A 27211-nucleotide genomic window follows, 5' to 3' on the forward strand; every position below is an offset into this window, starting at 1 on the left:
GATGCGGGACTTGAACCCACACACCGTGAGATCATGAGTTGCACTGAGATCTAGTAGGATCTCTTTAACCGACCGCGCCAGCCAGGAGCCACGCTGTGTTGTGATTCTACTGCTGCTGAATTCCAGCTGTAACCCCTGCTCCACCCTGACAGGCACACACATACATCTGGATGTGTAGACCGTGAACTCTGCCAGGCCCACCAAGCCACAGGGTCTCACCCCTCCTGGTTTCTGCACCCGTGGCTCTCTCCCCCTGGAACACATCTACTGCCCTCCTCTGCCCAGCTAACTCTTCCCGGCACAATTTGTACCGGCGCCTCCTACAGGAAGCCTTCCCTGACTGCCTCCCATCCCCCAAAGCTCTTAGGGCCCTGTGTGGCCTCTCTGGCCTGCTGCCTCCTCTGGAAAGCACAGGGTTGGACATTCCCACACACCCTCCCAGGACTTGGCGTGGCCCCCTATTTGTCAACTAAATGGGAGAACAGACAACAGAGAAGAGGAGGTACCCTAATAGCCTCGGACGGTTGAAATCAAAACAAAACCTCCTCTGAGCTCCGTGGAAAACTTTCAGGCGGGAGCTCCCGCAAAACAGAAATGAGCCGACCTGGCTCAGGGGGTCCTTACCGACTCCCTGGAGCACAGACCAGCCAGTGCCCCAGCCCCTGTGAGCCTCAACTTCCTCTCCTATAAAATGAAGGCAGTAGAGTCACTTATAAGAGTTGAGCTAAGAAAACTACACGTAAAGAGCTAAGTACTCAGTAGGCACTCAAATATTAATGACAATCATCATTTTTGCTATCACCTTACAGTCACCACACTACAAAATATCATAACACACAGGGACCCAAGGGATGAGTAGATCAGGGCTTGCCAGACTTTCTGTAAAGGGCCCGATAATAAGTATTTTCAGTTTTTTTTAAATTTTTTTTTAATGTTTTATTTATTTCAAGGAGAGAGAGAGACAGCGTGAGCAGGGGAGGGTCAGAGAGAGAGGGAGTCACAGACTGAAACACGCTCCAGGCTCTGAGCTGGCAGTCAGCACAGAGCCCGACGCGGGACTCTCACGAACCGCGAGATCATGACCTAAGCGAAAGTCGGACGCTTAACCGACTAAGCCACCCAGACGCCCCAAGTATTTTCAGTTTTGTGGACCACATGGGTCTCTGTCAGAAGCACCAAGCTCAGCCCTTGTAGCACGGAAGCAGCCATAAACTGCTAATATGAAATGTAAATAAATGAGTCTGGCTGTGTTCCAATAAAACTTTATTTACAGAAACATGCAGTGGGCCGAACTGGGCCCAGGGCCTGTCATTTGCCGACCTTCTAGGTAGGCACCTCAGGTGGGGGATGTGATGTACTTTTTATTGTGTCTGATGCCTCCACCAAAGGGGAAACTCCAGGCACCCAGTGGCTTCTTGAACCTGCCCCCGAGAGTCTAGCTGAGAAACTGCCACGTGTCCCTATTCCCCACATGCTTTCTGAGCCTCTAATGACCCAGGCCCAGTGCCAGGTGCTAGGGATGCAGCAGTGACTGATGGGATGGAAGGCAGGTTCCCGTGGGTGGCCTCCGGAAGTGGGCAGGTCTGAGTTCAAGCCCCAGTGCTGTCCCATCAGGCCTGTGTGGCCTCGGGAAAGTGACTCCACCATCCCGGCCTCAGTTTCCAGGAAATGGAATGACCAGTAACGAACGCCGCACTGATGCCCCGTGAGGACGGAGAAGGGGTACGGGATGGTGTCCCCCAAGCCACGTGCTGGGACACAGGCAGAAACAGACTCGCCAGTGCCCACAGCGCAGGGAGCCCAGCTGGCCCCGAATATCTCACTGTGGGTTCTGTGGGAAGCTGAACCAGTAACTGGGACCCTGGGGGCCAGAGACCGGGGTCCCCCCCGGGTGTGGGGGGTGAGGACACGCTCCAATGTGCTGAAGCCTGAGGCTTCTAGTGCCCGAATAGGAGGCCTCAGGTACCTCCAATGTCCTGGAAAAGCAGGGCTGGGAGGACTCTTGAAAAACATGGAAACAAGTGGTTTAAAAATCTTGTTTTTAAAGCAAGAGGAGCTGCTTGTTCAAGTGACATGCAGGCCCCGGGTGTCTTCAGAGCCCCGAGGACCTATCCCAGGCCACTGGGCCCTTGGGGCCAGACAGGTCACGCATGTGGTGGCGGGGAATGGCGGGGACCACACTGGCCAGGAGAGCCCCGGACAGTTAAGGGGGAGCTTCAGGCCACTCCAGTTTGGCCCAAGCTCCTGAGGTCCCAAAAGAAGTGGGGACATTGGGTTATTCTCTAAAACTATTTGAATGCTGGCTCGAGGTAAAATAAACCACCACGGGAGCCAAGCAAACACCATCCTGTGGGTCACAGGCATCGACCAGCAGCCTGTTACAGTCCAACCTGCCCATTTCACAGCCGGGGAAATGGAGTCTCGGAGGGGGAAGACACCTTACCCAATATCACGGAGTGATTTTGGAAGCGAAGCCGGGCTCAGATGTCTCCAAGCCTCTACCCAGCCCCAAGTGCTCAGGAGAGGGTGGGGAACGGGAGGGAGTGGGGGTGGGGGATGAGGGCTGGGAGGTAGGAATCTGGACTTCACAAGCTGAGAGCCCTTTGTGTCTCTGTCATCCAGGATGGAGCATGGACAAGTGGGCAGGAAAAGGGATGAATACGTATTAATTAAACATAACAATTTGTAGGGGCGCCTAGGTGTCTCAGTCGGTTAAGTGTCCGACTCAATTTCGGCTCACATGGGGGTCCGTGATGACAGTGCAGAGTCTGCTTGGGACACTCTCTGCCCCTCCCCCACTCTCATGGGCGCACTTGCTTTCTCAAAAATGAATGAAACAACTTAAAAAATAATAATACATAATAATTCGTAACAATATATAATAATACAATACAGTAATAATAACTGATACCTTCTTAGTGTTTTCTGTGCTGGGCATTAAGATAGGGTATCAAGAGGGGGTAAGATGGTAATTATAAGTGGTGATGATAATTAAGAGTGTAGACTCAGGATTAAAATCCTGTCTCTCCCACTTCCTGGCTGAGGGATCTTATCCAAATTACTTCACCTCTCTGTGCCTCAGCTTGTCTGTTTCTTTTTATTTTTTTCTTATTTGAGAGAGAGAGAGCACACACATATGCATGTGCACAGGGGCCTGGGGCTTGATCTCACGACCCTGAGATCATGACCTGGGCCGAAATCGAGTCAGATGCTCAACTGACTGAGCCACCCGGGCACCCCTCGGCTAGTCCACTTCACACAGCCCTTGGGAGAATTGAATCAGATAACATACATCAAGTGCCTCTCGCCTGGTGAGCTCTGTTGATATCAGTTATAATTGCTGCTTCTTGACAGATGGGGACTCTGAGGCTTCCAAAGGGACACGCTCCAGACTCCAACAGCCTGTCTGCCCCGGAGCGCCCTCACATTTGGCCTTGAACCAAGGTATGCCCTTTACCCCCATCTCCTCTGGTCCGAACCAGGAGGTGAGTCCTCGCCGCACCTCCATTCTGCAGACACAAAAACTAATGCACAGGGAAGGCAGGAAAGCCGGACATGCAGCCGCTAGGTGGAATGACTGGATTCCAACGCGGGCGCAAGCCCTCCACCTCCCGGGCCGCCGCTCAGCCTGCTTGCCTGCCACCGAAGCCCAGTCAGAAGTCTGGTTGATGCAAGAATGCACTTGGCAGATGGGCCTGCCCCCTGCCTTTGCCTCCCAGCATCTGAGCACGGAGGGTAACGGAGGCTCCTCCCTAGGCGGCCCCCAAGAGGCTCCCCTGGGCATAAGGGCGCTGACTCGGCAGCCCACCCCAAGGATTTCGGGGGCCTTGCCCAGCCCTCGGGCTGTTCTCAATGAATCATTCCCGCAATCTCTCCTCAGGCCACAACCCAGGGTGGAGGAGACAGGAGAAGGGGCGTGGGAGGGGGCAGGATCTCAAAGCCGTCTCCCGAGCGGCCCCACGCAGGGTGAATGTGTGGCTAAGGTGGGCAAGGAGGGCCCGCCGCTAGCAGGAAGAGGGGGCAGGTGATGAGGCCGGAGCTGCTGTTACCCACACTGGTGTCTGCAGTGCCACACAGCAAATCAGGGCCGGCTGGGCCGGACCTGGGCTTTCAAATCACTCACACCGGCCACTTGTGACCCACCTCTCACTACAAATGGACTCACAGAGTCACGTTGATGACACGCTTGGATGGCTTTACGAGTCCCAAGGTGGCACTACATCTGAGTCGACTCAGTCCACACCCACTGCCCAGCAGGATACACTGAGGCCCATGCCTGCCTAGGCTCCTGACCGCACTTCCGTTTCCCCAGGCTGTACAGGAAAGCTGGATTTTACAAGGGCAAGGGGAGGAAAGTAGGCACGAATGGGTAAAGGCAGGAGGGGCTGGGGCTGGGCACAGCGGCCAGAGGCCTGGCTCCCAGGCCCTCCCAAACAGCGGATGCCCCAGTAGGCCCAGCCTGCCCGGTGGGAGCCCAGAATGCACGGATGAAGGCTGCCTCATGGTCCAGAGCCAGCAGACAATGGGTTTAAGAATGTCAGGAAGAAGCGATGACCTTCGAGAAACTTGGTGCCTCCACGAAAATGTCATGCCCTGACCTGGGCAGAAGCCAAACAGCGTGAGGGAAGAGGTGGGGGTTCCGGACACAGGGGCGAGGCCCAAAGGAGGGTGTCTGTGTGTCCTGAGGGGCAGCAATGGGGCACCTGCCACTCAGGCCTGGCAGGCAGCACCTAGTGAAGCAGGCGGTGGCTGAGGCTGTTCAGATGGCCCACCTCACACGGCCACCAGGGGGGTCACCTTCACAATGGACGTGGGGGCCAGGATGGGACATGGGCAGAACCAGATTCCCTTTGGCAGCTGAGGGACAAGCCTTTCCCCGGCCTCTGCGGGTCTTCGCTGTGAAGGGGTGGGAAGCTCTGAGCAGTTCTTTCCACTGGGTGCAGGTTCCTAATAGGCACCCCCAGGTCTGGGGTGGGTACTGACGGCCACCAGGTTCCACCCTGCCCCCTGTCCCACACGGGGCCCAGGACGATGCCCTCAGCAAGTCAGGTCACTGTTAACAGAAGCGACATAAGTGCGCATGTACGCCTGCTAAGCACTCACGGGGCTTCAATACCAGTGTCCTGATGGTGCTGGAGCTGTTCCTTGAGACCTACAGGACACTCCTCATTCTGCTAATAAGGCATTTAATTCAACGCGTACTGGAAAATCATTTATAATGAGCACATCAGAGCCAGTGATTTCGGAGATTAGGATGGCTTCAGAAACTGGATTTCTTTAAGATTATCGGCACCCTCATCAGCTGCCCGTGGGGCTGTAAAAGTAGGCGCTGCTTTGGAAAACTGGCCCTTCTTCAAAAGGTTAAATGTGGAATTCCATGTGGTCCAGCAATTCCACTCCTTGGGATATACCCGAGAGCACTGCAAAGACATGCGCACGCACAGACTCGTACACAAACATTCACAGCAGCATTATTCACGACAGCCAAAAAGTGGACAGAACGCCAATGTCTGTCAGTTGCCAAGGGGGAGAACATAGAGTGCACCCATACAATGGAATATTACTCAGCCCTTAAGAGGTGATCAACTATTCCACTTGAAACTAACATGACACCACACGGGACCTATACTGGAATTAAAAACTTAAGAAAAAGAAAGAAATGAAATACGGAAAAATAAAAATAAAAAGCAACACAGAACCGCTATATGTTCCCCCATGGATGAACCATCCTAAGTGAAAAGCACTTAAGTCACAAAAGACCATGTTGTCCGTGACTCCACTCACACAAAGGGTCCAGCGCAGGCAAGTCCAGGGACGGAAAATAGATTAGTGGCTGCCAGGGGCTGGGGAAGGAGAAATTGAGCAGTGACTGCCCGATGGGGTCCAAGGTTTCTTTTTGGGTGATGAGAATGTTCTAGAATTAGGTAGGGGCGGTGGCTGCCCATCTCTGCAAATATCCTAAAAAGCAGTGAACTGAATGCTTTAAAATCTGAATTGTATCTCAGTAAAGCTGCTATAAAGAGATTATACGAGATTTTAAGGAATACTGATAGGAACACATAACGCTGGGTAGGTAATATAATCATACAGATAGGATTCCGCAGGGTAAGCATGGTTCACGAATGACTCAAAAAGCCCAATTTTGCAGTCATGGAAACTGAGGCTGGATGAGGAAGAATGACTGGAGCAGGCTACATCACTACTAAACCAGAGTGAGTCACACCGAGATCAGCCTAACTCCAGAAGCCTGGCCTAACCATCAGGCCGCCTAGCTGAATGAAAGGATAGGAGACGGGGTGTGGGAGAGGTGTCCACAGCCCAGGACCGGGCATAGACCTGCAAGGAGGTGGCTAAGTGAGGGAAAGAGCAGGTTAGCTCTGCGGGTTTCAAAACAGGAGGCACCCCACAATGCCTGGGGATCGCTGGGGAAGGCTTCCAGGACGGGGTGCTGCCTGAGGCTCCTGAAGCATTCCCGGCCTGACACATGAAGTCAGGACCGAGGGTAGGTTTCAGCCCTGCCGCGTCCGGCCTGTGGGGCCTACTAGGGCCTTGGGCACACGCCTTTCTGAGCCTCAGTTTCCCCAAGTGATAAGCACCGCGCCCTGTAACAACTGCACTGCATCGGATGGGTCCCACGCCTCCTCCCGAGGGCATGTGCGGTGCAGTGGGAACACCTGGCCTGACCTCTGTCCCACATTTAATAACAACGACTCTGCCCTCTGCCGGGTCCAGCGCGGTGACCAAGCCCCTCTTCCCTCGCGGCCACTCCCAGCCTCAGCTTTATCAGGCACCTCGCCTCCAGCTCACACTGCGAGGGGGAGCTTGCCGGGCGGTGGGATCTTCTGGCCGAATTTCGCGGGGGGACCCTCAAGTTCAGAGGGACCCCGAGCTCTCCCCGGACCCCAAGCTCTCGGAGGCGCTCTCCCCAGCCAGCGATTTCCGCCCCCCCCCCCAATTCCTCCACTCTGGACACGCCTCGCAACTGCACGGCGTTCCAAGTTAACTTCCACGCGCCCCCCTACCCCGCGCGTCCCAGCGCCCGCCGGGGGGTCCCCGCAAGCAGATGAGGGGTCGGGGATGCCGACGACTGTGACACGCCGCTCCCCCCCATCCCCAACACACACACACACACACACACACAAACACACACACACACCGACGCCGAGCGCCGCCCTGGCGCCGGGTCCGAGGCGGGAAACGCGGGCCGGAGACCCGGGCTCCGCCGCACCCCGCGGACACCGCTCCGGGCTCCCGGCGCCTGCGGATCCTCGAACCGGCCGCGCGCGCCTCCTCCCGCCCAGCTCCCAGCCTCGGAGCCCCAGCAGCCGCGCCGGGCCCGGGAAGAAGGCGCCCGGGCCGAGGGCTCCCCGGCGCCCGAGGCCGACCCTCAGGCGGCCCCCTGCCAGTGGCTGCGGCCCGGAGCCCCGCGCGCCGCCCCAGGGCACCTACCGTGCGGAGGCGCGGCGAGGCGACCCCACGCGCCCAGCGACACCCGGCTGGCCAGCCACCCCGGCCGGGGGAGGGGGAGGCACCCGCGCGCGGGGGCGGGGCCGCGGCGCCGTGACGTTGCGTGGGGGCGGGAACGGAGCGCGGTCCCGCCCACGGCCTCTCCCCGCCCCTGCGGCCCGCCTCCGGCCGCGCGGGGGGCGGGGCGGCCCCCGGGAGCTGGCCCCGCCCCGGAAGTCCTCCTCTGCGTGCTGGCTTACCCCCCAGGACAGGCAGCTCACCACTCTTCCTGCCGGGGCAGCTCTGTTTCAGAGCTCTACCCTTCTGTCTGTAAGCAGCGAAGTGGAATGGTCGCGGAGAAGTGGTGTCAGATAAGAAGACTACACCCTGAACAGAGGGCATTTATGCTCCTGTGTGGAAAAAAGAGGGAGGAGCTATGGTACATATTCATAGACGTCAAGGGTTCTCAAGAAAGGGGCGACTTTGCCCTTCCCCCCACCGCAAGGACATTTGACAATATATGAAGACCGTTTTGGTTGTCACAACTGGGGGTCGGAAGTGTCGTAGGGGTGTGCAGAGGGTAGAGGCCTAAGATGCTACTAAGCATCCTGTATTAACACAGGACAGTCCCCTCCCCAGCGCCCCCCCCCCCCAGGCAAGGATGTCAGCTGTGCTGAGGTTGAGAAACCCTGACATACATGAGTAAAATAAAACTCTGGGCTGGAAGGTCTCAGCTCCATCTAGGATATTTAACCTCTCTGTGCCTGTGTCTTCATCTGTAAAATGTGTGTATAATAGATCTGTCTATGTATTATGTGCATCTCATTGAAGGAAGGGGTAGGAAGGGGTGCAGCTTACCTTTCCTTGTGGACCTTTTGTTCTTTGTTGTTTTTTAACCATCTATATGTTGTCTATTTAAAATAAATTTCTGTTGGGGCGCCTGGGTGGCTCCGTTGGTGAAACATCCCACTTCAGCTCAGGTCTTGATCTCACATCTCATAAGTTTGAGCCCCGAATCGGGCTCTGTGCTGACAGCTCAGAACCTGGAGCCTGCTTCGGATTCTGTGTCTCCATCTCTCTCTGCCTCTCCCCTGCCCATTGTCTGTCTCTCTTTCTCTCAAAAATAAATAAACATAATAAAATTTTTCTAACAGTTACAACCATAACAGCAAACACACACATATATATAAGTGCAGGTCTTTATCTAAACACTCCATCTATATTTACATGTGTCAACTTTTAATATCCTGTGATAGGTGTATTGTCACCCCCATCTTACAGATAACAAAACCAAGACATACGGAAAAGAGATAATTTGCCCACAGCTCGCCATGCGTTCGTTCATTCATAGCTCTTCATTAATCCGTTCATGTGTCCAGTAAATAGTGCCTACCACGTAGAAAGTATTGGGACTGACGATATGAAGTCACCTGTCTCCATGAAGCTGACTTATTTAAGAACATTATCACACAACATTTGTTGTACACATATTCGAGGCTTTGGATGACTAACTGCATAGTAACTCTGCTGGGTGTTTTATAACGCCCCGATGTGGGCGGAGAAATGGAGATGGGGGAAGAGATCGAAAGGGGGACCCTTTGTTTAATGCATTCTGGCCAGCAACAGCATCTCCTGAGCACCTTATGATGGGCACTGGGATTCAGCACCTAACGGGGGACAGGACTCTGCATCCACGTGGGGAAACCAGACCCTTCACTACGCATGCACGATAGAGTGGGCACCCCTAGTTGGGGAGGAGGGAACAGGGGGGATTCACCTGGCCCAGGGAGGGAGGGCCAGGCATGTTTACACAAAGGCCTAGGTCTGTGGAAGAGTGTGCCAGTGACGGAGACCTGCAGGTTCAAAGGTCCAGCAGGAAGCACTTTTCAGATGTAGGCTCTCGTGAAGGCAGTGGACCGGATGTGGGGAGAGGGGGGAGACAGGAGATCAGAGGGGTCTGCAGGGGCTGAGTGCCGTGGGGCTTTGCTGAATTGGGAAGGAGTCAGGACCTCATGTGGCAGCGATGGAAAGACATGGAAGGTGTTCCGCAGGGGAAGGACCTTGTTAATTTTGCTTTCTGCGGAGATCCTCTGGCTGCTCCGTGGAGAGGGACAGGCAGGGAAGGTAGGCTGGAGGCTGTTGAAGTACCCCAGGGGAGGTGGCCAACCCAGGGCAGGACCAGAGGCATGGAGAGGAGGGTCAGGTTCCAGAGATGTCGGGAAGACAGAACTAGCAGATCTCAGTCGGGGGTAAAGAAGGGGACCAGATGATCCTCTGGTTTCTAGGTTGGAGCTTCTCCTCTCAGTCCTCCAGCTTGCTGAACCGCTACAAATCTCAAGCTAGCTGCCCCTCCCTGAGGAAGCCTGCCTGACCCCCAGGAGATCCTGATGAGACAGACACTGGACCACGCAGCCTAGAAATTTGATGTGGCTTTGAAACCAAATGGAAGGTCTCACCCCGTCCACTCCTCCAGTCTATGAATAACCAGGCGGGGCCTCTTATGTCTTCTCCCTCAACCTGTTTCCCCAGCCTCTAGAGGAAGCCTGGCACTTAGGAGGCCCTCAGCCAATACTTGTCAGAAGCAGGAAGACTCAATGTGGCATGAAACACGTTGATTCGAGGAGCGCCTGGGTGGCTCTGCCGGTTAAGCGTCCCACTTCGGCTCAGGTCAAGATCTCATGGTTCGTGGGTTCAAGCCCCGCATTGGGCTTTGGGCTGACAGTGCACATCCTGCTTGGGATTCTCCTCCCCCCGCCCCTCCCCCATCTCTAAATAAACTTAAAAACGAACCACGTTGATTCTAAAACTCTTTCCATGGGGCGCCTGGGTGGCTTAGTCGGTTAAGTGTCCGACTTTCATTTAGGTCATGATCTCGCGGTTCATGGGTTCGAGCCCCGCGTTGGGCTCTGTGCTGATTGCCAGCTCAGAGCCTGGAGCCTGTTTCGGAGTCTGTGATTCCCTCTCTCTCTGACCCTCCCCTGCTCACACTGTCTCTCTCTCTCTCCTAGAAATAAATAAAAACATTAAAAAAAAAAACCTCTTTCCAGCTCCAACATTTGAGAAGATGATACGAATGATGAGTAAGGGAAATGCTATGCTTTAAGCTCCTTATCATATTCAGTCAATCCTTTACTCCTCCCCACAACCCCATGTCTCCCATTTTACAGATGAAGGAACAGAGGCTCCAGCAGGTAATTTGTCTTGACCGCAGGCAACAGCTTGTAAATGTCAGAGCCGAGATGCAGACTCGGAATGGTGGTGGCAGCAGGTGGCCCGCAGTGGACAGGGAGCTAGGATCGAGGGGCAGTTCTCTCCTCCTGCTGGAAGATGCGTAGCACTCCTGGCTGGGGACCCAAGCTGCACAAAACACTCTGAGCTTAGGTATCTGGTCCAGGTGACTGGCCGTCATGGCAACGAGGCTCTAAAGAGATGCTCACCTCTCTAGGAACTCCTCGGGACACCCTGGTACAATGACCCTTTCCCCAAACTCGGTTGCTTTGTGTCCATCGGCATCTGGTGCTGGCACGCAAGGGATCGCACCCCTGGGTGGTCCCTCCAGCCCCACCCCGCCCCTGGCACGCACACACAGCGCTGACTTCTATCCGTGCCCTGATGCCCGAAAGACTGTGGCTTGCTTCCTGTTGCTGTGGACGGGACATAACGTTCCACAGCTAAGGCACTGTGTCTTCCCAAAGGCCTGTGACTCAGAGACTCAGGAGCTGGAATCCAATATCGAAACATGATGACACCCCAGCGTGCCTTGCGTTTTGAAGCCAGCATTTAGGGCAAAGCTCCCGCAGAGTCCAAACCAGCACTGAGGAGCCCCCCCCCCAAAAAAGCTATGGGTGCCAAAGCCATGTGACCGAGTCTGGCTCCACCGGTGGCCTCCAGCAAGGCGCCCACCATCACTCCTTCTGTTGAACACCTGATAAAGTCAAATGCTCTAAGTTTCAGTTTCGAGGCAAAAAAAAAAGTGTGACTTCTATCTAAGCTCTGAAATTCTGTTCCAGGTGGTGAGAAGCTCACATGTCATTGAAAGTAGGACCCACGGCAGAAACAACAGGTCTGTAACTCTTAAATGTCACCCTCCCTCCCCGCCTTTTTACCTGTTTTTGTCTTAGTCTTGCCTGTCCTTTGTATCTGTTCTGGCTTTTTATTACGTGGTGTGTCGATTCATAGGCTTGTTAACAAAAGCGGAATAACATATGGATACAGCGAAAGGTCAAACAGAAAATAATTACTTGGACATTTCCTTCCTAGCTTTTGTTGGTTGGCTTTGCTGAGCGTGAGCTCACGCTTCAGCACAGAAAACACACACACCATTTTCGTAGAAGACCCATGAGAAAATCAGGGCATTGACACCTCTGAGTTAAAGCAACTTGGAAAATCTAGATTACGAACGCGCAGAAGCTTTATCACTCATTTTAACCAACGGATGTCTATTATGTTTGCCTTTTAGCGGGCTCGCAGGATTGATGCACGGAAAACAAAACACCTGTTACGTCCAAAATAGTTCTTTCGAGAAGTATGAAATACAAATTCTAAGTGATCAGAAAGCAGCTTGTGTTATGTTTCAATGGGGAGTCTTTCTCTTTTTCTTTCTCTTTTTCACCAAAGCCTGCGTCTCGCTGTCAGTGAGGACTCACAGCTGAGCTCGTGTGACTGGAAGGCTTGACTCCACTGTAGTGGAGTTTTAGAGCTGCCCCCGCAGACCTTAGGAACTGAGGGTGGGAATCTGTATGGCGTGACTTGGGAACTAGAGATTCATGGCCATTCGGAGATGAAGTACGGGCCCGTGGAGAATCATGGAAGCTGGGAACCACGGAATCCCAGCGTCAGAATCTTGGGTCTGGCTGAACATTCGAGCGGCCCTCGTAGGGACAGGAAGAATGAGTCCCAAGGAACGGAAGCATTTTGCCCAACACGGCAGTTTCTAACAGTGGGGCAGGCCAAACGCCGCATCCACAGATTCCTGCACAGGAACCTTCTAGTCCAACGCAAGAGAACCTGTCTTCTAATGGAAGACGCTGGTCACATTAGAGGGTGGAGGCGGGGAGAATGAGGATGGGAGGGAGCGGGAGGGCGTGCCTCAGAGGGCAAAGACCTTCAGAGTCAGGTGGTACCTCAGCTTTGCAGCTCAGCAAAACCACAGAGTGGGGCGTCAGGGGGCCCCACCCTTCTTCCCAGCTTCATCTCCTGCTGCATTCGGCAACTTCTTCCTAACCACCCCCTCCCCCCCCAGCTTCTGCCCACACAACCACCAAGCTAGTGCCCTCATGTCAATAAGCTTCGCTCGGGCCCACAACAAACTCTCTCAACCTCTGCGCCTTTCCACATGGTGCCCCAGGCCTGCCAAGTACAGCTGTGTAAGTTGGGCACAGCGGGAGGGTATTGCCTTCACACTTTGGACGTCCCAGATTTAGACCAAGAAATTCTCGCAGATGGCAGTCAAATGTCTTGAGGTATCATTTTGTCATTTGAACCAAGGTGCCATGGGGGGGTGGTGGTAATGTCCTCGCTGTGTTCTCTGCCTGGAATGTCATCTTTCCTCTTCTCTACCAAGGAAGCTCTTGTCCCAACCTTCAAGGTCCCCTCAAATATCACCTCCTCCATGGCAACACCTCCCCCGGCAACCCTCCTATGTGGATTAAAGGTTAATAACATCAATCAATAATAACTGTGGATATGGGCGTCAATATTGCCTGGTGCAGATTTCCAAAGAGCAGGGCATGTACTATTTGTAGTAGGGGAGATGATTCTCAGCGGAATTCGGACCCGGGATTAAGTAACACTGCATCAGATACAAGAAAAGTAATGCTGTTTTCAATCCTCTTTGATTATATGAGGGAGAAAAAAATCTGTTTGGTGTGTGTCTTTCAGATCTCTCGGCAACACTTGCTAATCACCCATTTTATCAAAGCGCGAGCGGGCTACAGGCTGAGAGTCGTCAGCAGGCAGGTGTCTGTCTGATACTTGGCCTTCTTAAAAGTATATTTACACGATTGCTTTCTATCTGTGGCATATGATGCTGATTTTCCACTTCCCGTGGTGTTATAAAGCTTCATTTACAAATCAATGCCTCTAAGCACAAAGTAGGAAGTCTGTTTAAATAAAAATATTAAGTAAATAACAAGACAGGTGTTAAGCAGAGAAGGCAAAGAATCAGCAGCGCGCTCGAAGGAGTAGTGTTGGAAAACACGGATTTGTTTCAGAGCGTAGGCTCGGCAGCCCGACAGCCTGGGTTCCAATTTTGGCTGTGTGATCTTGGGCAAGTCATTTTTCCCCCTCTGAGTCTCAGTGTCCTCACCTGTTAAGTGGGAGTCATTATGATACCAGCCACTTAGAGCAGTCCAAAAGATATACTAAGGGAATGTGTGTCGCGAACTTTTGCCTGCTGCGTGTATTACTGGAATACATAATTATGAAGACGGAGGAAGTCACGTGCCGGCAGTGATGAGGGACCCCCAAAGCTCACATCTATGCACCGACCCAGGAGACACGTTGGCTTTAGGAACTTTTATTTGCATGGGAAAGATGGGGAAACAGAGTCTGGAGGAGGGGTGGGGCTAGGGAGAAGAGCAGGGTGCGGATGGGATCACTTGGGGGGCTCGGCGGCCAGGACTGGGAAGCAGCCCTCACGGTGCCACTGCCTGTCACGCAGGCGACGCACGGACTGCATCTGCGGCTGGAAAGCCCCCCACTCGTTCCAGTGTCGGAAGTCGCCGGGCTCCAGGAGGTACTGGTATCCGCGGTAGCCGGGGTACTGGTAGCCGACCCAGCTGGAAGGGAAGCGGGGAGGACAGGGTGAGACAGTCAGCCTCACTGCCCGGCTCCCAGGTCCCCCCCCACAGGCCAGCTCCCCCTGCCCCGTCCCTGCAATCGACTCTCCATCCCTCATGGGCTTGGGTCACAGGAAGCCAGCGCGGCTCCTCTGTCCTGGCTTTGCCCCTCCTTGGGGCTTCCTATTGCCTTTGGCCAGTGACTAAAAGACCTTAGTTTCCCCTTCTAGAAAGTGGAGTGGTCACCATGGCCAGCGAATCCGGGGGCCAGAGGGAAAAATGCACCTAAAATAGTTAACTGAGTATATTGTGGGCTTGGGTGGTGGGGAGATCAACGCACATCCCACGGATGGTGGTGACGTGGGGCTCACAGAACAGGATCGAAGGGATGAGAATAGGTCTCGGGGACTGGTTAGCAACGAGGCAGCGAAGAAAGAGGAGCCTCCTTTCAAATAATGGTTTCCTATGTACGTAAGTGAATTTACATGTAGTGGTTGGGAATGCACATTCCGATATCAGCAATACTCCGTTCAGATCCCCGCACGGCCACCTACTAGCTGTGAGAATCTGAAGAGAGGACTTACCAGAACTCTAGCTTGCTGTCCGTGAAACAGACAATAATGTATCTACCTTGTCGGTTTGTCACAAAGATTCCATAGCTATTCGCTGAGAGTAGTTAGCACAGGGCTTGGTACGTAGTTATCATTAAAGATTCATTTCTGTCTGCTGTCATTGCCTGGGCTGGGAGGGTCTGTCCAGGCCTCTCCCATACCCCCTGCCCACCTTTCAAAGCCTGTTTTCAGATCTAGTCACCCCAGGTAAGCCTCTGACCTGCCATCTACTCCAGCACACACACCCAGGTCCCTTCCTCCTGTGACCTCCTGCGTGGACCATCTCTGAGCCAGTAATGTTGGACATCATCTCATGGGTAAACTTGGGCCTCCCTGTCGGGCCGAGTAAGCCCCCTGAAGGCAAGAATTGAGCCTTATTCATCCCGCCTTCCCCAGGGTTCTAGCGCCGTGTCTGGGCTCACAGGTGATGTGTAGTAAATATCAGATGGTGTGCATCCGAGGACACGGTTTTCAGAGAAAAAGAAAAGCCAAAGAAAAAAGCCAGAGCCTTGAGGGTGTTACAGGAACTTAGAAAGCGTCTGGGTGAGACACAGAAGACCTGTATTTGCTTAGAGGAGACCAGGACCGTCTGGCACGGTTGTTCAAAGGCAGAGGGATGGTTACAGTGATCTCCTCCGGGCATCCAGTCCTCTGTGTTCTCACAGAAATGAGGTCGCTGGGCTCTGCTTTGAAAGTTTCAAATCTAGAGGCACCTGGGTGGCTCAGCTGGCTAAGCGTCTGTTTTCGGCTTGGGTCATGGTCTCGTGGTCCCTGGGTTTGGGCCTCACGTTGGGGTCTGCACTGATAGTGTGGAGTCGGCTTGGGATTCTCTCTCTCTCTGCCCCTTCCCTGAATCTGCCTGTGTGCACGCGTGCTCTCTCTCTCAAAATAAATAAATTCTTGAAAACTTCAAATCTGAAGAGTTCGAATAAAGGGCCCTTTTAGATCAAGGAGTCTGCTGGGCCCATTGTATAGACAGCAATACTGAAACAGAGAGAGGGGCACGGGGCTCACCCGCGTTTCATGGCACCTCAGTGACACGGTGAAGGCCCCTGCATCACACAGTCTCACCTCCCAGAAGCCATACTGCTCATCTCCCCAGAGGCTCTGGAAGTTCCCCAAGCATTCTCAGCTACCTGCATGAACTCTGCCTCCCTCATTTATTTCTCCAATCCCAGTGGGTCTAAAAGTGGTTATTTCCCCCCTCCCACCTTTTTAGAACCAGTTGCCAGGTTTGTTTACACAGACATGCAATTCATCAAAGTACACTGTCCAGGGAAATAAAGCTCTGTAAGGGCGATCCCAGGCCCCAGCACTGGGAGCATTCGGGAGGGTCATGTGGCCTTGCTACACACCCGGTGTTATATTCTCTAAGGGGGACAGCTTTTGAGTCAGTGCTTAAAGCAGAAGCCACGGGCCTGGCAGGAGAGATGCTTACGTTCCACTGGAGACCCTCACGCTGCCCACGCGGTCACAGAAGCCATAGACCCAGAGACTGGGCACGTCATCTTCCTGGATCTCCATGGTGTTGCCTTTGAAGTTGGCGCCTTCAAACAAGCAGATCTTGTGCTCCTGGGCATCCTGGGGAAGGAGAGACTGGGTCAGGCGTATGAAGTGTGAATGGGGCAGAGAGAAGTAACATAGAGGGCCCCCCTGGGTGTGGAGAGAGAGAATGCTGAGTCTGCTCGGGTCATCCTGGGTGTCACCGGGGGTTGCCACTGTCCAGCCTGACAGGGCCCCCTCGGCTGTGAAAGGAGGATATGACAGCCTCTATTTTATGGAGTTTCATATGGATTAAATGAAGTAATCCACATAGCACACTCGGCACCACGCCTACGATTAAGTGCTTACCAAATCATTTATTTATTTATTTATTCCTTATTGTCATCTTTACGGTCAGGGACGCAGAGGCTCAGAGAGGCCAAGACTCCTGCTCACTGTCACACAGCCAGCGAGAGCCAGAGGCTTTCAGAGAAGCAGCTCATTCCTCTCCCCTCTCCATCTTGCACGCGCCTCCCCTCCATCCCGCCACACCAGCTGTGGTTTAGTGCCTCGGCACCCGGTTCATCCTTGCTTCAGGGACTCCCTTTGCAGCGGAGAAGCCCGTCAGGCCTTCTGTGGCTGACTCGGTCCCCCGGGGAGCTGGCTTCCACCCCCTCTCCCCACAGCAGAGCCCCACTATCCTCTCCTACTCTCCTAGCACACGGCGCGGGCCACGTGCTTTGTGATGGCAGATCGATTGCTGTGATTAGGTTTTCTGTAGCTGCCAGGGACTGTGCCTGCCCCGTGAAGAGCTGTGCACTCGGAGCCTGCAACTGAGCCTGGCAGGAAAAAAATCAACTGACGGTGGCTGAACGCGTGGTGGTAAGTGGACGGTAGATCAGGTTAGACATCCATCTAATGTCCCAGGAAAGAGTTAGGGAACCCGGTGGGGAGGGAGCTGGAGCTGCCCAAGGAAGAGATCATGGTGGCCCACATAAGCACAGTGGCCAAGACAGAGAGGAGAGAGTGGTCTGGTGTTCTCAGCCCCGCCAACACCTCAGACCTGGTGGGCATGAGAAAGATATCAGTGCCCATGACCCCAAGCACAGAGATTCAGATTTAATTGATCTGGGGTGGGGTCCAGGCATTGGGATTTTTTTTGCCCCTAAAAATACATTTTACGTAAGCAAATATGTCCAACCTATTAGAATGTCAACACGCAAACCATATAGCAATAGCAATGAGATAGTTACATTCTTATTTTATTTTTCAATAAAAAATAAATATGTGCTGAGAGCACATCCCTATTAAGACTAGTCAAGATGTAATAAGCACTCAACAGCCACATACAGCTACTCCTTAGGGTATTGGACAGCAAACTTCTAGAAGCTACGAGAAATGCCCCAGCGGGTCAATCCTCCCAACCAGCTTTGTTGACCTAGATTGCCTTTTACAGACCATTGATTGAGAGAGAAATCTATGAATTCTTCCACCAGGCGCCCCAACAAATCTATCAATTCTTACAAATGGCCCATTAGAGCCTGATAACTCAGCTCCAAATTCTGAGAAATATGTTGGGAATGATGTGGTTGAATAATCCATTAAGATGAAATTCTGTGATGCCCAAACAGCTGACATCACAGACATTCATCAAAGTCCTTCATGAAAATTCCCATCATGGAGGCGAAAGTTGGTCACCCCTGGAAATCAACAGTGGTGACTGGAGACATGGCTGGTTCATGCATGGCAGTCAACACTACTCTGGAAAAATGGAATTTCTTGGGGATCCCACCACTGATCGTGGCTTTGAGTCTTCCTCGAGTTCTACTATTTCACTCAGTTAAATATCATAAAGGAGCTACTTCAGTATGTTGTCCTTTCACCGTGAAGTTCAAGGCGCCCTTCTCTATAACATCCCTCTTCTCAGCTACCACACAGGCTTGAACCTGCCCGTTTGATGTTTTGAATAGGCCCTGAGATTTTCAGCACTTCTTAGGAGGGTCTAACGTGCAGTCGGGAATGAGAAACAGACCACAAAGAGAAGCAGGGAAGACGCTGAAGTTTCTAGTTCCAACCACTAAGGCAGTGAGTCTACTCTCTACAGCAGCAGGGAAGGAAAAAGCCATGTTTGTATTTCTCCTGTGTCCAGGGCTCCTAGCAGGGGCTGGGGACACCAAGGGTATGTCAGGGACACCTTATAAATCGAAGAGCATCAGAGCTTAGGGCCCTTGGTCATTGTCCCTCCCTGCCTGCCATTTCTCCTTCTTTCCCTGGCTCGTCCCCATTCCCTTGTCTGCCATCAGACCTGACGCTTGCTCCTGCCCCCTCCCCACCGACCCCCCCGGACGGGCTCAGGAGCCACTCACCATCTTGATAGGCCGGAAGGACATGAGCCTGTCGCTGCGGTAGCTGCTCGACCATGTGTCCCACCGTGGGTACTCGCCCTTCTCCAGGACGAACATCTCCCCTCGGAAGTTGGACTGCTCAAAGGCGACCCAGCTGGGTGTGAGAGGGAGGGACAGAAAGTCGAGGGCCGGGAGGAGCAAAGGCGAGAGGAGAGAAACCATTAGCAGAAGCCCTCCCCGCACCCTTGGGTTTGATCCTAGGCTATGTCACTTAGTGGCTGTGTGCCCATGAGCAGGTGGCTTTACCTCTCTGAGCCTTGGTTTCCTCATCTAATACGCCTGTTTTCTGGAGGTTGGTGGAGGATTCAGTGAGACAAGGTGTGTCATTATGTGAGCAAAATGTTTCCCCCGTTGTGGGATTTACACATAATTTAAGCACTACCAGACCCTGGAGTAAAATAAGACATAAGAAGACATTTTATATTAAACCTGATTACAGCTAGGGGAAAGTCTCTGTGGGATGCCGATGGACCTTTCACACTCACTAGTCTCTCTTTCTGTGATAAGGGAAGAACAGCCGTCCACCCAGAGCCTTGAACAAGCAGCAGTATAATACCACTTCTCTGTATTCATTGTGTTGATTCTTCACCTTTTACTCACAGCAAGGGAAACTAGCTTTCCGTTGTGAAAGTGATGTCAAGGTTCTTTAAACAGATATTTAACTGTGGTCAAAAGGGTCATTTTAAATGAAATATACTAAATAAATCAGAGTCTTGGAAGTAGAGGGGTAAGGGAACGCTGATGCAGGGGCCGGAATCCTTCGCTGGATAAGAACGAGTCTGGAATACGGAAGACACTCAGTAACTGGTATGGAGGCAGTGGTAGTGACATCCACTTCTCAGATACGTCTGATAATTAAGTGTGGCTGTGCATTTGAAGATGTTCAGTCGTCTATGAGAAAGGATTACAAGTCTGAAGTCACATAGGGCTTTCCCTGATTAAGGATGGGAAGTGTACTTGTGTTAAAGGGACCCTTTGGTTCTGGGGGAGGTTGATGAAAAAGTTGAGACTAAGGGACCCATTTCATAGATGAGAAAGTTGATGCTAAGGGACCCTTTGACCTTTGCTCTATATGTATTCAGGGATCTCAGGGGATAAGAGGAGACCCTGACATTAGTATCATCTCTCTGAGATCTTCCTCAGAAGGAGACAGTGGGAGGGGTCATGTGGGAGATGAGTTACCACCATGGACTAAAACCCTACAAGTCCCAGGAGCCTCGGGTCCTTGCCTAAGGAGTGAGCCAGCCCACACTGGAGTGACAGATTTGAAGATGCAGTTGCAGTCCTAGAATAGAGAGGAATCTTCCTCTTGATCTAGAGTAGATGAGAAAAGGGTGGATGGCCGGATGGATGAACTAATGGTTGAACGGATGGGTAGGTGGCAAGATAGGCAAATAGATGGATACAAGGGTAGATGGCTGGGTGGGCAGATGGATGTACTGATGGATGGACGGATGGATAGAGGGAGTAGATGGATGAAAAAATGGAAAATGAATGGGTAGACGGATGGATAGATGGATGGATGGGTGGATGGATGGATGGATGGATGGATGGATGTATGAGTAAGTAGATGGATGATGAACAGATGGATGGATGGATCTACAGATGGATGGATAAGTGTATGGGCAAGTAAATGGATGATGAATGGATGGATGGATGGGCGGGAAGGGAGCCTTGGGAGATGGTGCCATGTAGTAATTAAGAGCATAGACTCTGGAAACTGACCGAAGTTCTAATCCCAGCTCATCATTTGTTTGCTGTGTGACTTCAGGCAAGTCACTCAAACTCATTAAACCTCAGTAGAGGAGAGGAAATATTGCATCTACCTGAGAGGGTCGAAAAAGGAATGCACGGAGCAAATCCAGCACAGGGAAATCTCAATAAATACTATCTTCTATGATTAAAGGAACGAATCTGCCTGAGGTCTGAGCATATGCAAAGATAGATTCCACTGTAGTCTTGCCACCCTGCCCCCTTCCCCCTAAACGTTCCCTGTCATAGCTCTGGGAGTCATAATTCCCAGTGAGGACCTGTTATAAGAGTGAGGAATTGTATATATTTGTTTCAATCTTTTGTCATCCCCTGTAGCTCATTGGAGCCTTATGAGCAAGGAGAGAGGTAGGGCGGGGATATTTAGTTACAGATATGGAAACTGAGGCTCAGAGGGATCAAATCACTGTCTAAGGTCCTGGCATGGTGTCAGATGTCAGGGTGCAGGCTCCTAGGTTTCAGGCAGGCCTGCCCCCCTCTCCCCACCCCTGGGCTGAGGGCACGGCTCTCCTCTCCTTCCCCTGCCCACCTCATCCCCTCCATCCTTTCTCTACCACGGTCTTTCCCACAGCCCCGCCGGTCCTGACAGACTCAGGACGCTGGACCACAGCCCCTTTTCTCTCCCCATCGGGCGCAGCCCCAGAGCGCACACCAAAGACCAGCTGCATCTTTGTTGGAGGAGAAATACTCTGGGTTTGAGTCACTGTCACCAAAAAAAGCCTGAAAACCCAAATCAGCCACATCCGCAGCTTCTGCTCCCAGCCGGGTCTGAGGGTGGGGCTGAGGCAGTGTGGACCACACAGGGGTGGGGGCGGGGGCAGGGGGTAGAAGGGCACCTCCTTCGCTGAACTTCGCTGAACTCACAGGGCAATGGAAAGGGTAAGCAGCCGTGGCTGTCACTCGCTGTGTTTGGGCACTCACCGGGTGCAGGCGCGTCGCTGCATTCTCTCTTCCAGGCTTCAGCATAATTCAATGGAGGGGAGTGGGGGCCATTACTCTCTCCATTACAGAGATGAGGAAACTGAGGCTCAGAAACTGAGCAAGGCGAATGGGGGAGTTGGCTCAGGCCTGACTGACCTCAAAGCCCATCTCTGCCCTTTGTACTGCAGTCCCAGCATGCTGGGAATACAGGCCGACCACACCCCTTGGGAGACTGGGGGCTGGTGAGACAACAGGCAAAGGAGCCATGTGGGGCTTGTCCTGTGCTCTGACCTCAGCAGGGTTTGGAGCTGGTATAGCCACTCTGTCCACCAGACCTTCCACAGGGGTCACTAAGGCCCAGAGAGGCCCAGAGAGCCAGCAGCAGGCAGGGGAGTAAGCGATAAAAACAGGGTGGATGAAATTGACCTGAGTTGAATCCAGCCTCTGCACTTACCGATGCGTGACTTTGGCCAAGGGACCTAACCCCTCTGAGCCTCAATTTCCCCAAATGTGAAAAGGGCATAAGAATAGTGCCTCCCTTAGGGCACCTGGACGGCTCACTTAAGCAACCTACTTCGGCTCAGGTCATGATCTTGGGGTTCATGAGTTTGAGCCCTGTGTCAGGCTCTGTGCTGACAGCTAGCTCAGAGCCTGGAGCCTGTTTCAGATTCGGTGTCTCCCTCTCTCTCTGACCCTCCCCTGCTCACGCTGTCTCTCTCTCTCAAACATAAATAAAACATTAAAAAGGAAGAAGAACGCACGCCTTGTGTAGCAATCATCTAGGTAAAGCTCCCAGTCGGGGTCTAGCACCTAGTGTGTGCTCAGTGATGGCTTATTATTTCTCTTAAGGTGGCCTGATGCCAGGAGAGAGGCAAGCAGGGTTCGTTCCTCCTATAGAGAAACAGTCATTTCCCGCCCACGCCCCCAGAATCATGAGTTACTGTGAGTGTGACCTTATGTTAATCAGATCATCTCCCTGAACCTCAGTTTCTTTATCTGTAGAATGGGAAGGAGGAGAATACCTCCCCCTCGAGTTTGAAATGAGGACTGGAAATAATACAGGGGTCCCCACTAGCAGGAGCAGGTGCCCAGGAAATGGCAGCTACTGTTACATTATTGTTATTTTATTACAGTATTTTACTGTTTTATTATTTCGTTCCTATTATTTACTATTTTACTCTGGCAGCTACTACGTTTCATTATGAGTATTTCACTCTGGCGCCGGGGGTGACACTCACGGTCCCGAGGTGACAATGAGGCTGCGCACTCGGTCGAAGCCGCGGTCTCCCAGGTTCAAGCACTCCCCAGAGAATTCCACACGACGGCCCTGGAAGTTCTCCTGCTCGAAGACCACCAGCTGCAGGAGGGAACCCCCAGCCCCAGGGTGGGGGGAAGGGGCACAGAGTGAGGGGGAGGCACACCTCCGAACTGGAGAGGCTCCAGGCCAAAACTTCATGAAGTATCTATGTGAGTAAAAGCAGACCTACACGGATCACAGGAGAGTGGGGGCCACGAGCAAATCCTGGGAAACAGTCCTGTCCGCCTCCCGTCCGTTCACCTCTGGACTTAGCATCTGCACCATCACTGGGAACTGATGGCTGTTCCTTCCTGCCTCAGTGCTGTTCCTTCTGCCTGGAATGCCCTCTCCAACATACATCCCCATCCTGGAGCTCATGTTCCTTGGCCTGCCCTGGGCTCAGACGTCACCTCCTCCAGGAAGTCTTCTCTGATGCGCTTGCCCCATGCAGGCTTGGTTGAGTGACCCTGCACTGTGCTTAACTCTTTAGCAGCACAACCAAAAACAGCCCCCCCACCCCCGCTTTGCTGCCTGGTTTCTCTCTGTGCACCCCCTCCCCCTTTATTCAACTTCTGAAGACCAAAGGCTTTCTCCAGGGCAGGGTGTGGGCTTGACCCAATTCTGCACCTGCAGCCTCAGCACCTGTCATGGAACTGACCTCCGAAAGTGCTTGCCGGTCCACCTGCCTCGGCGCAGGGGCCTCTGCATTGAACTTGGGTTAAACCCTCCCTTCACGGGGCCTCCGGTATTTTGTCGTCCCAAGTTGGGAAAACCTTGCCATTCACCTGAACTGAGGCAAGTGTCTGCCTTCTCTGAGCCTCAGTTTCCCCAGCTCTACAAGGAGGAAGTTTGCGTACCCTTGACCCGGCACTTGTACCCCGCCCCCCACTTGCCCTCCCCAGAGAAACTCTGGCACGTGGGCCACAGGAAACGTGGACAAGAACACCCTGGCCACCCCGTTCACCAGAGCAAAGTGAGCTACCACCCAAATGGTCTTCAGGAGTGGTGGTCCCACTCTGAAACACCAGCTGCCGAAATGAGTGACCCACAGCAGCACACAGCAACGTGGATGATTATTCTCGACCTCATAGTGGTGGGTGAAGAGAGATAACCCCACGTGATTGCATACAGCATCATTCAAGAAGTTAAAAACATGTAAAACGCAAACACAGGAATTTCTTTTAAAGGCGTAGTGCATAAAAATGCAAGGAGGCAGATGATGGGCAGGGGTGAAGGTGGCAGTTGCCTTGAATAGGGGAGAAGGGGGGTGGGCTCATGGGGAATACTTCAGCGTTAAAGGATTTTTACTAGGTTCTGGCTTTTAATGGGGAAGGAGTGGGGTCTGCAGGCATTGTTGTATTGTTAAAAATTAAATAAAGGGGCGCCTGGGTGGCTCCATCAGTTAAGCGTCCCAACTCTTGATTTCTGCTCAGGTCATGATCCCAGGGTTGTGGAATCGAGACTTGCCACAGGCTCTGAGCTGAGCATGGAACCTTGCTTAGGATTCTCTCTCTCCTCTCTCTCTGCCCCTCTCCCCTGCTTGTGCTCACGCTCTCTCTCTCAAATTGAAAAAAATAAATAAATGTAAATGAATGATTAAAGAAGGAACTGCATAGGGGCACCTGGGTGGCTCAGTCGGGTAAGCATCCGACTTCGTCTCAGGTCATGATCTCACAGTTCGTGGGTTCGAGCCCCCACGTCGGGCTCTGTGCTGACAGCTCGGAGCCTGGAGCCTGCTTCAGATTCTGTGTCTCCCTCTCTCTCTACCCCTCCCCTGCTCACACCCTGTCTCTCTCTGTCTTTCAAAGATAAATAAAAACGTTAAAAATTTTTAGAAAAGAAGTAACTGCATGACAAAAGCCGGCCACACAGGGACCACATGAGAGAGCATATCTTGAACCCAGGTCCGTGCACCCCAGTTTGAAACCAAACCCACCCCAACCCGAGGGACTCGATGTGCGGAAGCTCTTTCGACCTCAGTGCCTCGAAATATTTTCTGGAGGGTCCGAGGCCACCTGCTGCTCCTAGAATACCTCCCAGGGGGGCTGGTGGTTCCTGCTGCGTAGCCAGTCCCCCTCTGCCCCTCCTTCCATTCTCGAAACTCGCTGAGCACAGCCAGGTGGGGCTGGCTGGACTGGCAGGGGAAGAGGGAGGGAGGGAAGGGGAGGGGGGAGGGAGAGGAAGTGCAGGGGTGGAGCCCAGCCACTGCTCCCCAGAATGCTTACCTTGTAGCTGCCTGGAGGCAGGTCCCCCGCTTTTGTCGTGGGCACGGATGCGGGGGCCATGGCGGGGCCGGGGGCTGGTCCTGCAGCCGGGGCCCCCTTCCCCTTCCCATCGGGTCCTGGGCTCACTGCAGCAGTAGCTGAGGCCTTCACAGCCTGGGACATGGTCGCCACCTGCAAACCTCTGCAAAGGAACCTGTGGCCTCGGTCACTCGGGGGTGGCGCCCCCAAGCCTCGCATCCCCCCTCCCCATGTCTGCAGCCTTCTTTGAACTCATTTGCACACGCGCTCTCTCTCTCTTTCATTCTAAATTCCCTGCCTGGGGACCACTCATTCCCGGTGTGTCTTCCTCCTGGCTTTTCACCAGGTCTCCTACTACCTGCCGCACTCGCATCCCCTTCCCCGAATCCCCTGCTAATGTCCCTTCCTCCCACCCTATAGCTGTGCACTCGCCCATCGGGCTTCTCTGTGCTGCTTCCATTCAGTTCGCCCCCCTCCCCAGATTCATAACAAGATGTCCCATTGGGGAGTCCTCGGGGTACAATACGCCAAGCACGTGGCGAGCATGCACAACAATGAACGCCGAGCCAGTGCGGTGAGTTTCGATGGGTGCCATCTTATCGGCTCTGAGCTCAGAGAGAGGGGGTGACGGCCCAGCACAGGCTGCTAAGGGGTGAGACTCCAGCCCCCGGGGGATGGCAGCTCTGCTCCTTCCTTATTCTGATGAGCCCACATTTGGCCCAGAGGCATTTCCACCAACACCTGTCTGGGGAATGAATGCCTGCGGGTTCTTGACTTCTTCCCGGGTTCTGGCATTGCCTGGGAAGGGGAGTGTGGGTGCAGACCTGGGCCCGGGACTGGGGCATAAAGGGGCAGCCAAGATGATGGGTCGAGTGCATGAAGGGGCTTCTAAAATGAAGACTGTGACTGCGTAGGCGCTGGCTGCAGAGGGCTTGAGTCAATGCCTGCGGCTCCTCATTGCTTTGGAAGTATTTGAAGAACGCCGTGTCCTTGCCCCCTTTAATTTTGGAGACAATTTCCAGGGATCTGAGGACCCCCTCCCAGCACAGATTAAGACCCTCTGGTCCCCAGTTGATCCCTGAAAGCTTTGGGTAAGAAAGAGCAAGTTGGGGCAAGCAGATCCTTCCCCCAACTTCCCCCAGGAGGGCTGTCATTTCTCTGCTGTGCCCTGCCCACTCTGGGCAGGCCAGACATCTGGGCCACAGCTGTGACTCCCAGGCTCCTGCTTACTCCCCACACAACGCCTGTGTCACTCTCTGGGAACCAACATTCCCCTGAGCTGGCAGTCAGTGTCCTTCCTTCCTGGAGTGGTTCTTGTCTCTCTCTCTCTCTCTCTCTCTCTCCCTCTTTCCTTCTCTCTGCCCTTGTCTGTTTATTTGTATCTCCTTTCTCTCTCACTCTGCTTTTCTCTCTCTTTTGCTATGTCTCTCTTTGCCTCCCCCGTGCCTCTCCTCTCCTCTCCCCTCCCCTTGGGCTCTCAGCAGCTGCCCACTTCCCTCTTACCTGGAGACCTGCTACTTCCTGCTAAAGGACAGGCAGGCGGACGGGCGGGCTGGTGCAGTGGGTGACTGGGGGCCGACCCCCCATTTTATAGTCTGGCAGACACCAGGGCCCACGCTCTGCGCCACAAAGCTCTAGCTGGCTCAGCAGGCTCTGGGCCCCGAGCGGCCCCCAGAGCCCCGGCCTTGCCTAGGGTACTGTGGAGAACAGCACTTTCCATTGTGAGCCCAGCTCGCACAGCAGAAATGCTGGCCGGCGGCCACCTCACCTCGCCCCTGTGCCTGGCCCCTGCCGGGAGGCCTTTCTCTAAAACCGCAGCTGTGCTGGGCCCATGGGGTCCCCTCTGGCTGCCAGTCTTGGGGCAGGGAAAAGGGGTGCCCCAGGGGCAGAGGGACAGGAGACTTGGGAGATCGGGGGCATAGCAGATGGAAAATGCTTTGTAAAGGCAGATGGGGGCATTGAGTATTTGCTGTGTGCTAAGCCCAGCACCGAATGCATGACCCAGGCCCGCTTGGTCGAGCCCCAGGATGAGCCACCTTCTCTGGTACTTTCAATACCCATTTCACAGATGAGCCCAGCTCTCTGAAAGAGAGGTCAGAGCCGGGAACCAGCCCAAACAGGCTGGCCGGGAGGCCTGCAGGCTTCATTCTCAGTGTTATCTGATCTCGACTCTGGCCTGACTTCCTGCCCTCAGTCTAGATGTCAGGCTGTGCTCAGGTCTGTTGAAGGGTCAAAGCCTGAGGCCTGTCCCTCTACC

The 27211-nt window shown here is 53.5% G+C and overlaps 2 protein-coding genes across 2 annotated transcripts in view; both read right to left on the bottom strand.

Moving 5' to 3' along the window:
• The window catches only part of TPST2 (tyrosylprotein sulfotransferase 2), a 51575-nt gene extending 44047 nt beyond the window's left edge, over positions 1-7528 (bottom strand). The window contains exon 1 of the mRNA XM_039225745.1: positions 7450-7528. The gene's annotated coding sequence lies outside the window, so the exon portion shown is untranslated. The remainder of the gene's footprint in view (positions 1-7449) is intronic.
• Positions 7529-14001: 6473 nt separating this feature from the next.
• CRYBB1 (crystallin beta B1) lies at positions 14002-25122 on the bottom strand. The gene is made up of 5 exons (XM_039225901.1): positions 24937-25122; positions 22653-22771; positions 18685-18817; positions 16275-16417; positions 14002-14225 (listed from the first exon to the last, which is right to left on the bottom strand). Exons 1-5 carry the CDS (start codon positions 25096-25098, stop codon positions 14042-14044), a joined length of 741 nt encoding a protein of 246 aa, XP_039081832.1. The 5' UTR covers positions 25099-25122; the 3' UTR covers positions 14002-14041.
• Between the last annotated feature and the right edge of the window lie 2089 nt (positions 25123-27211).

The sequence above is a fragment of the Hyaena hyaena genome, unplaced genomic scaffold (assembly GCF_003009895.1).
Source record: "Hyaena hyaena isolate Hyena2069 unplaced genomic scaffold, ASM300989v1 scaffold_19, whole genome shotgun sequence".
Taxonomy (NCBI): domain Eukaryota; kingdom Metazoa; phylum Chordata; class Mammalia; order Carnivora; family Hyaenidae; genus Hyaena; species Hyaena hyaena.

What these genes read in the sequence shown, in the direction of transcription:
- CRYBB1 (XM_039225901.1), bottom strand. Translation starts at nt 25,098, where the DNA reads ATGTCCCAGGCTGTGAAGGCCTCAGCTACTGCTGCAGTGAGCCCAGGA. An exon ending in TGCCTCCAGGCAGCTACAAG is followed by an intron (nt 22,772 to 24,936) that starts GTAAGCATTCTG and finishes TCCCTCCTGCAG; the next exon opens with CTGGTGGTCTTCGAGCAGGA. An exon ending in CCTTCCGGCCTATCAAGATG is followed by an intron (nt 16,418 to 18,684) that starts GTGAGTGGCTCC and finishes CTCCTTCCCCAG; the next exon opens with GATGCCCAGGAGCACAAGAT.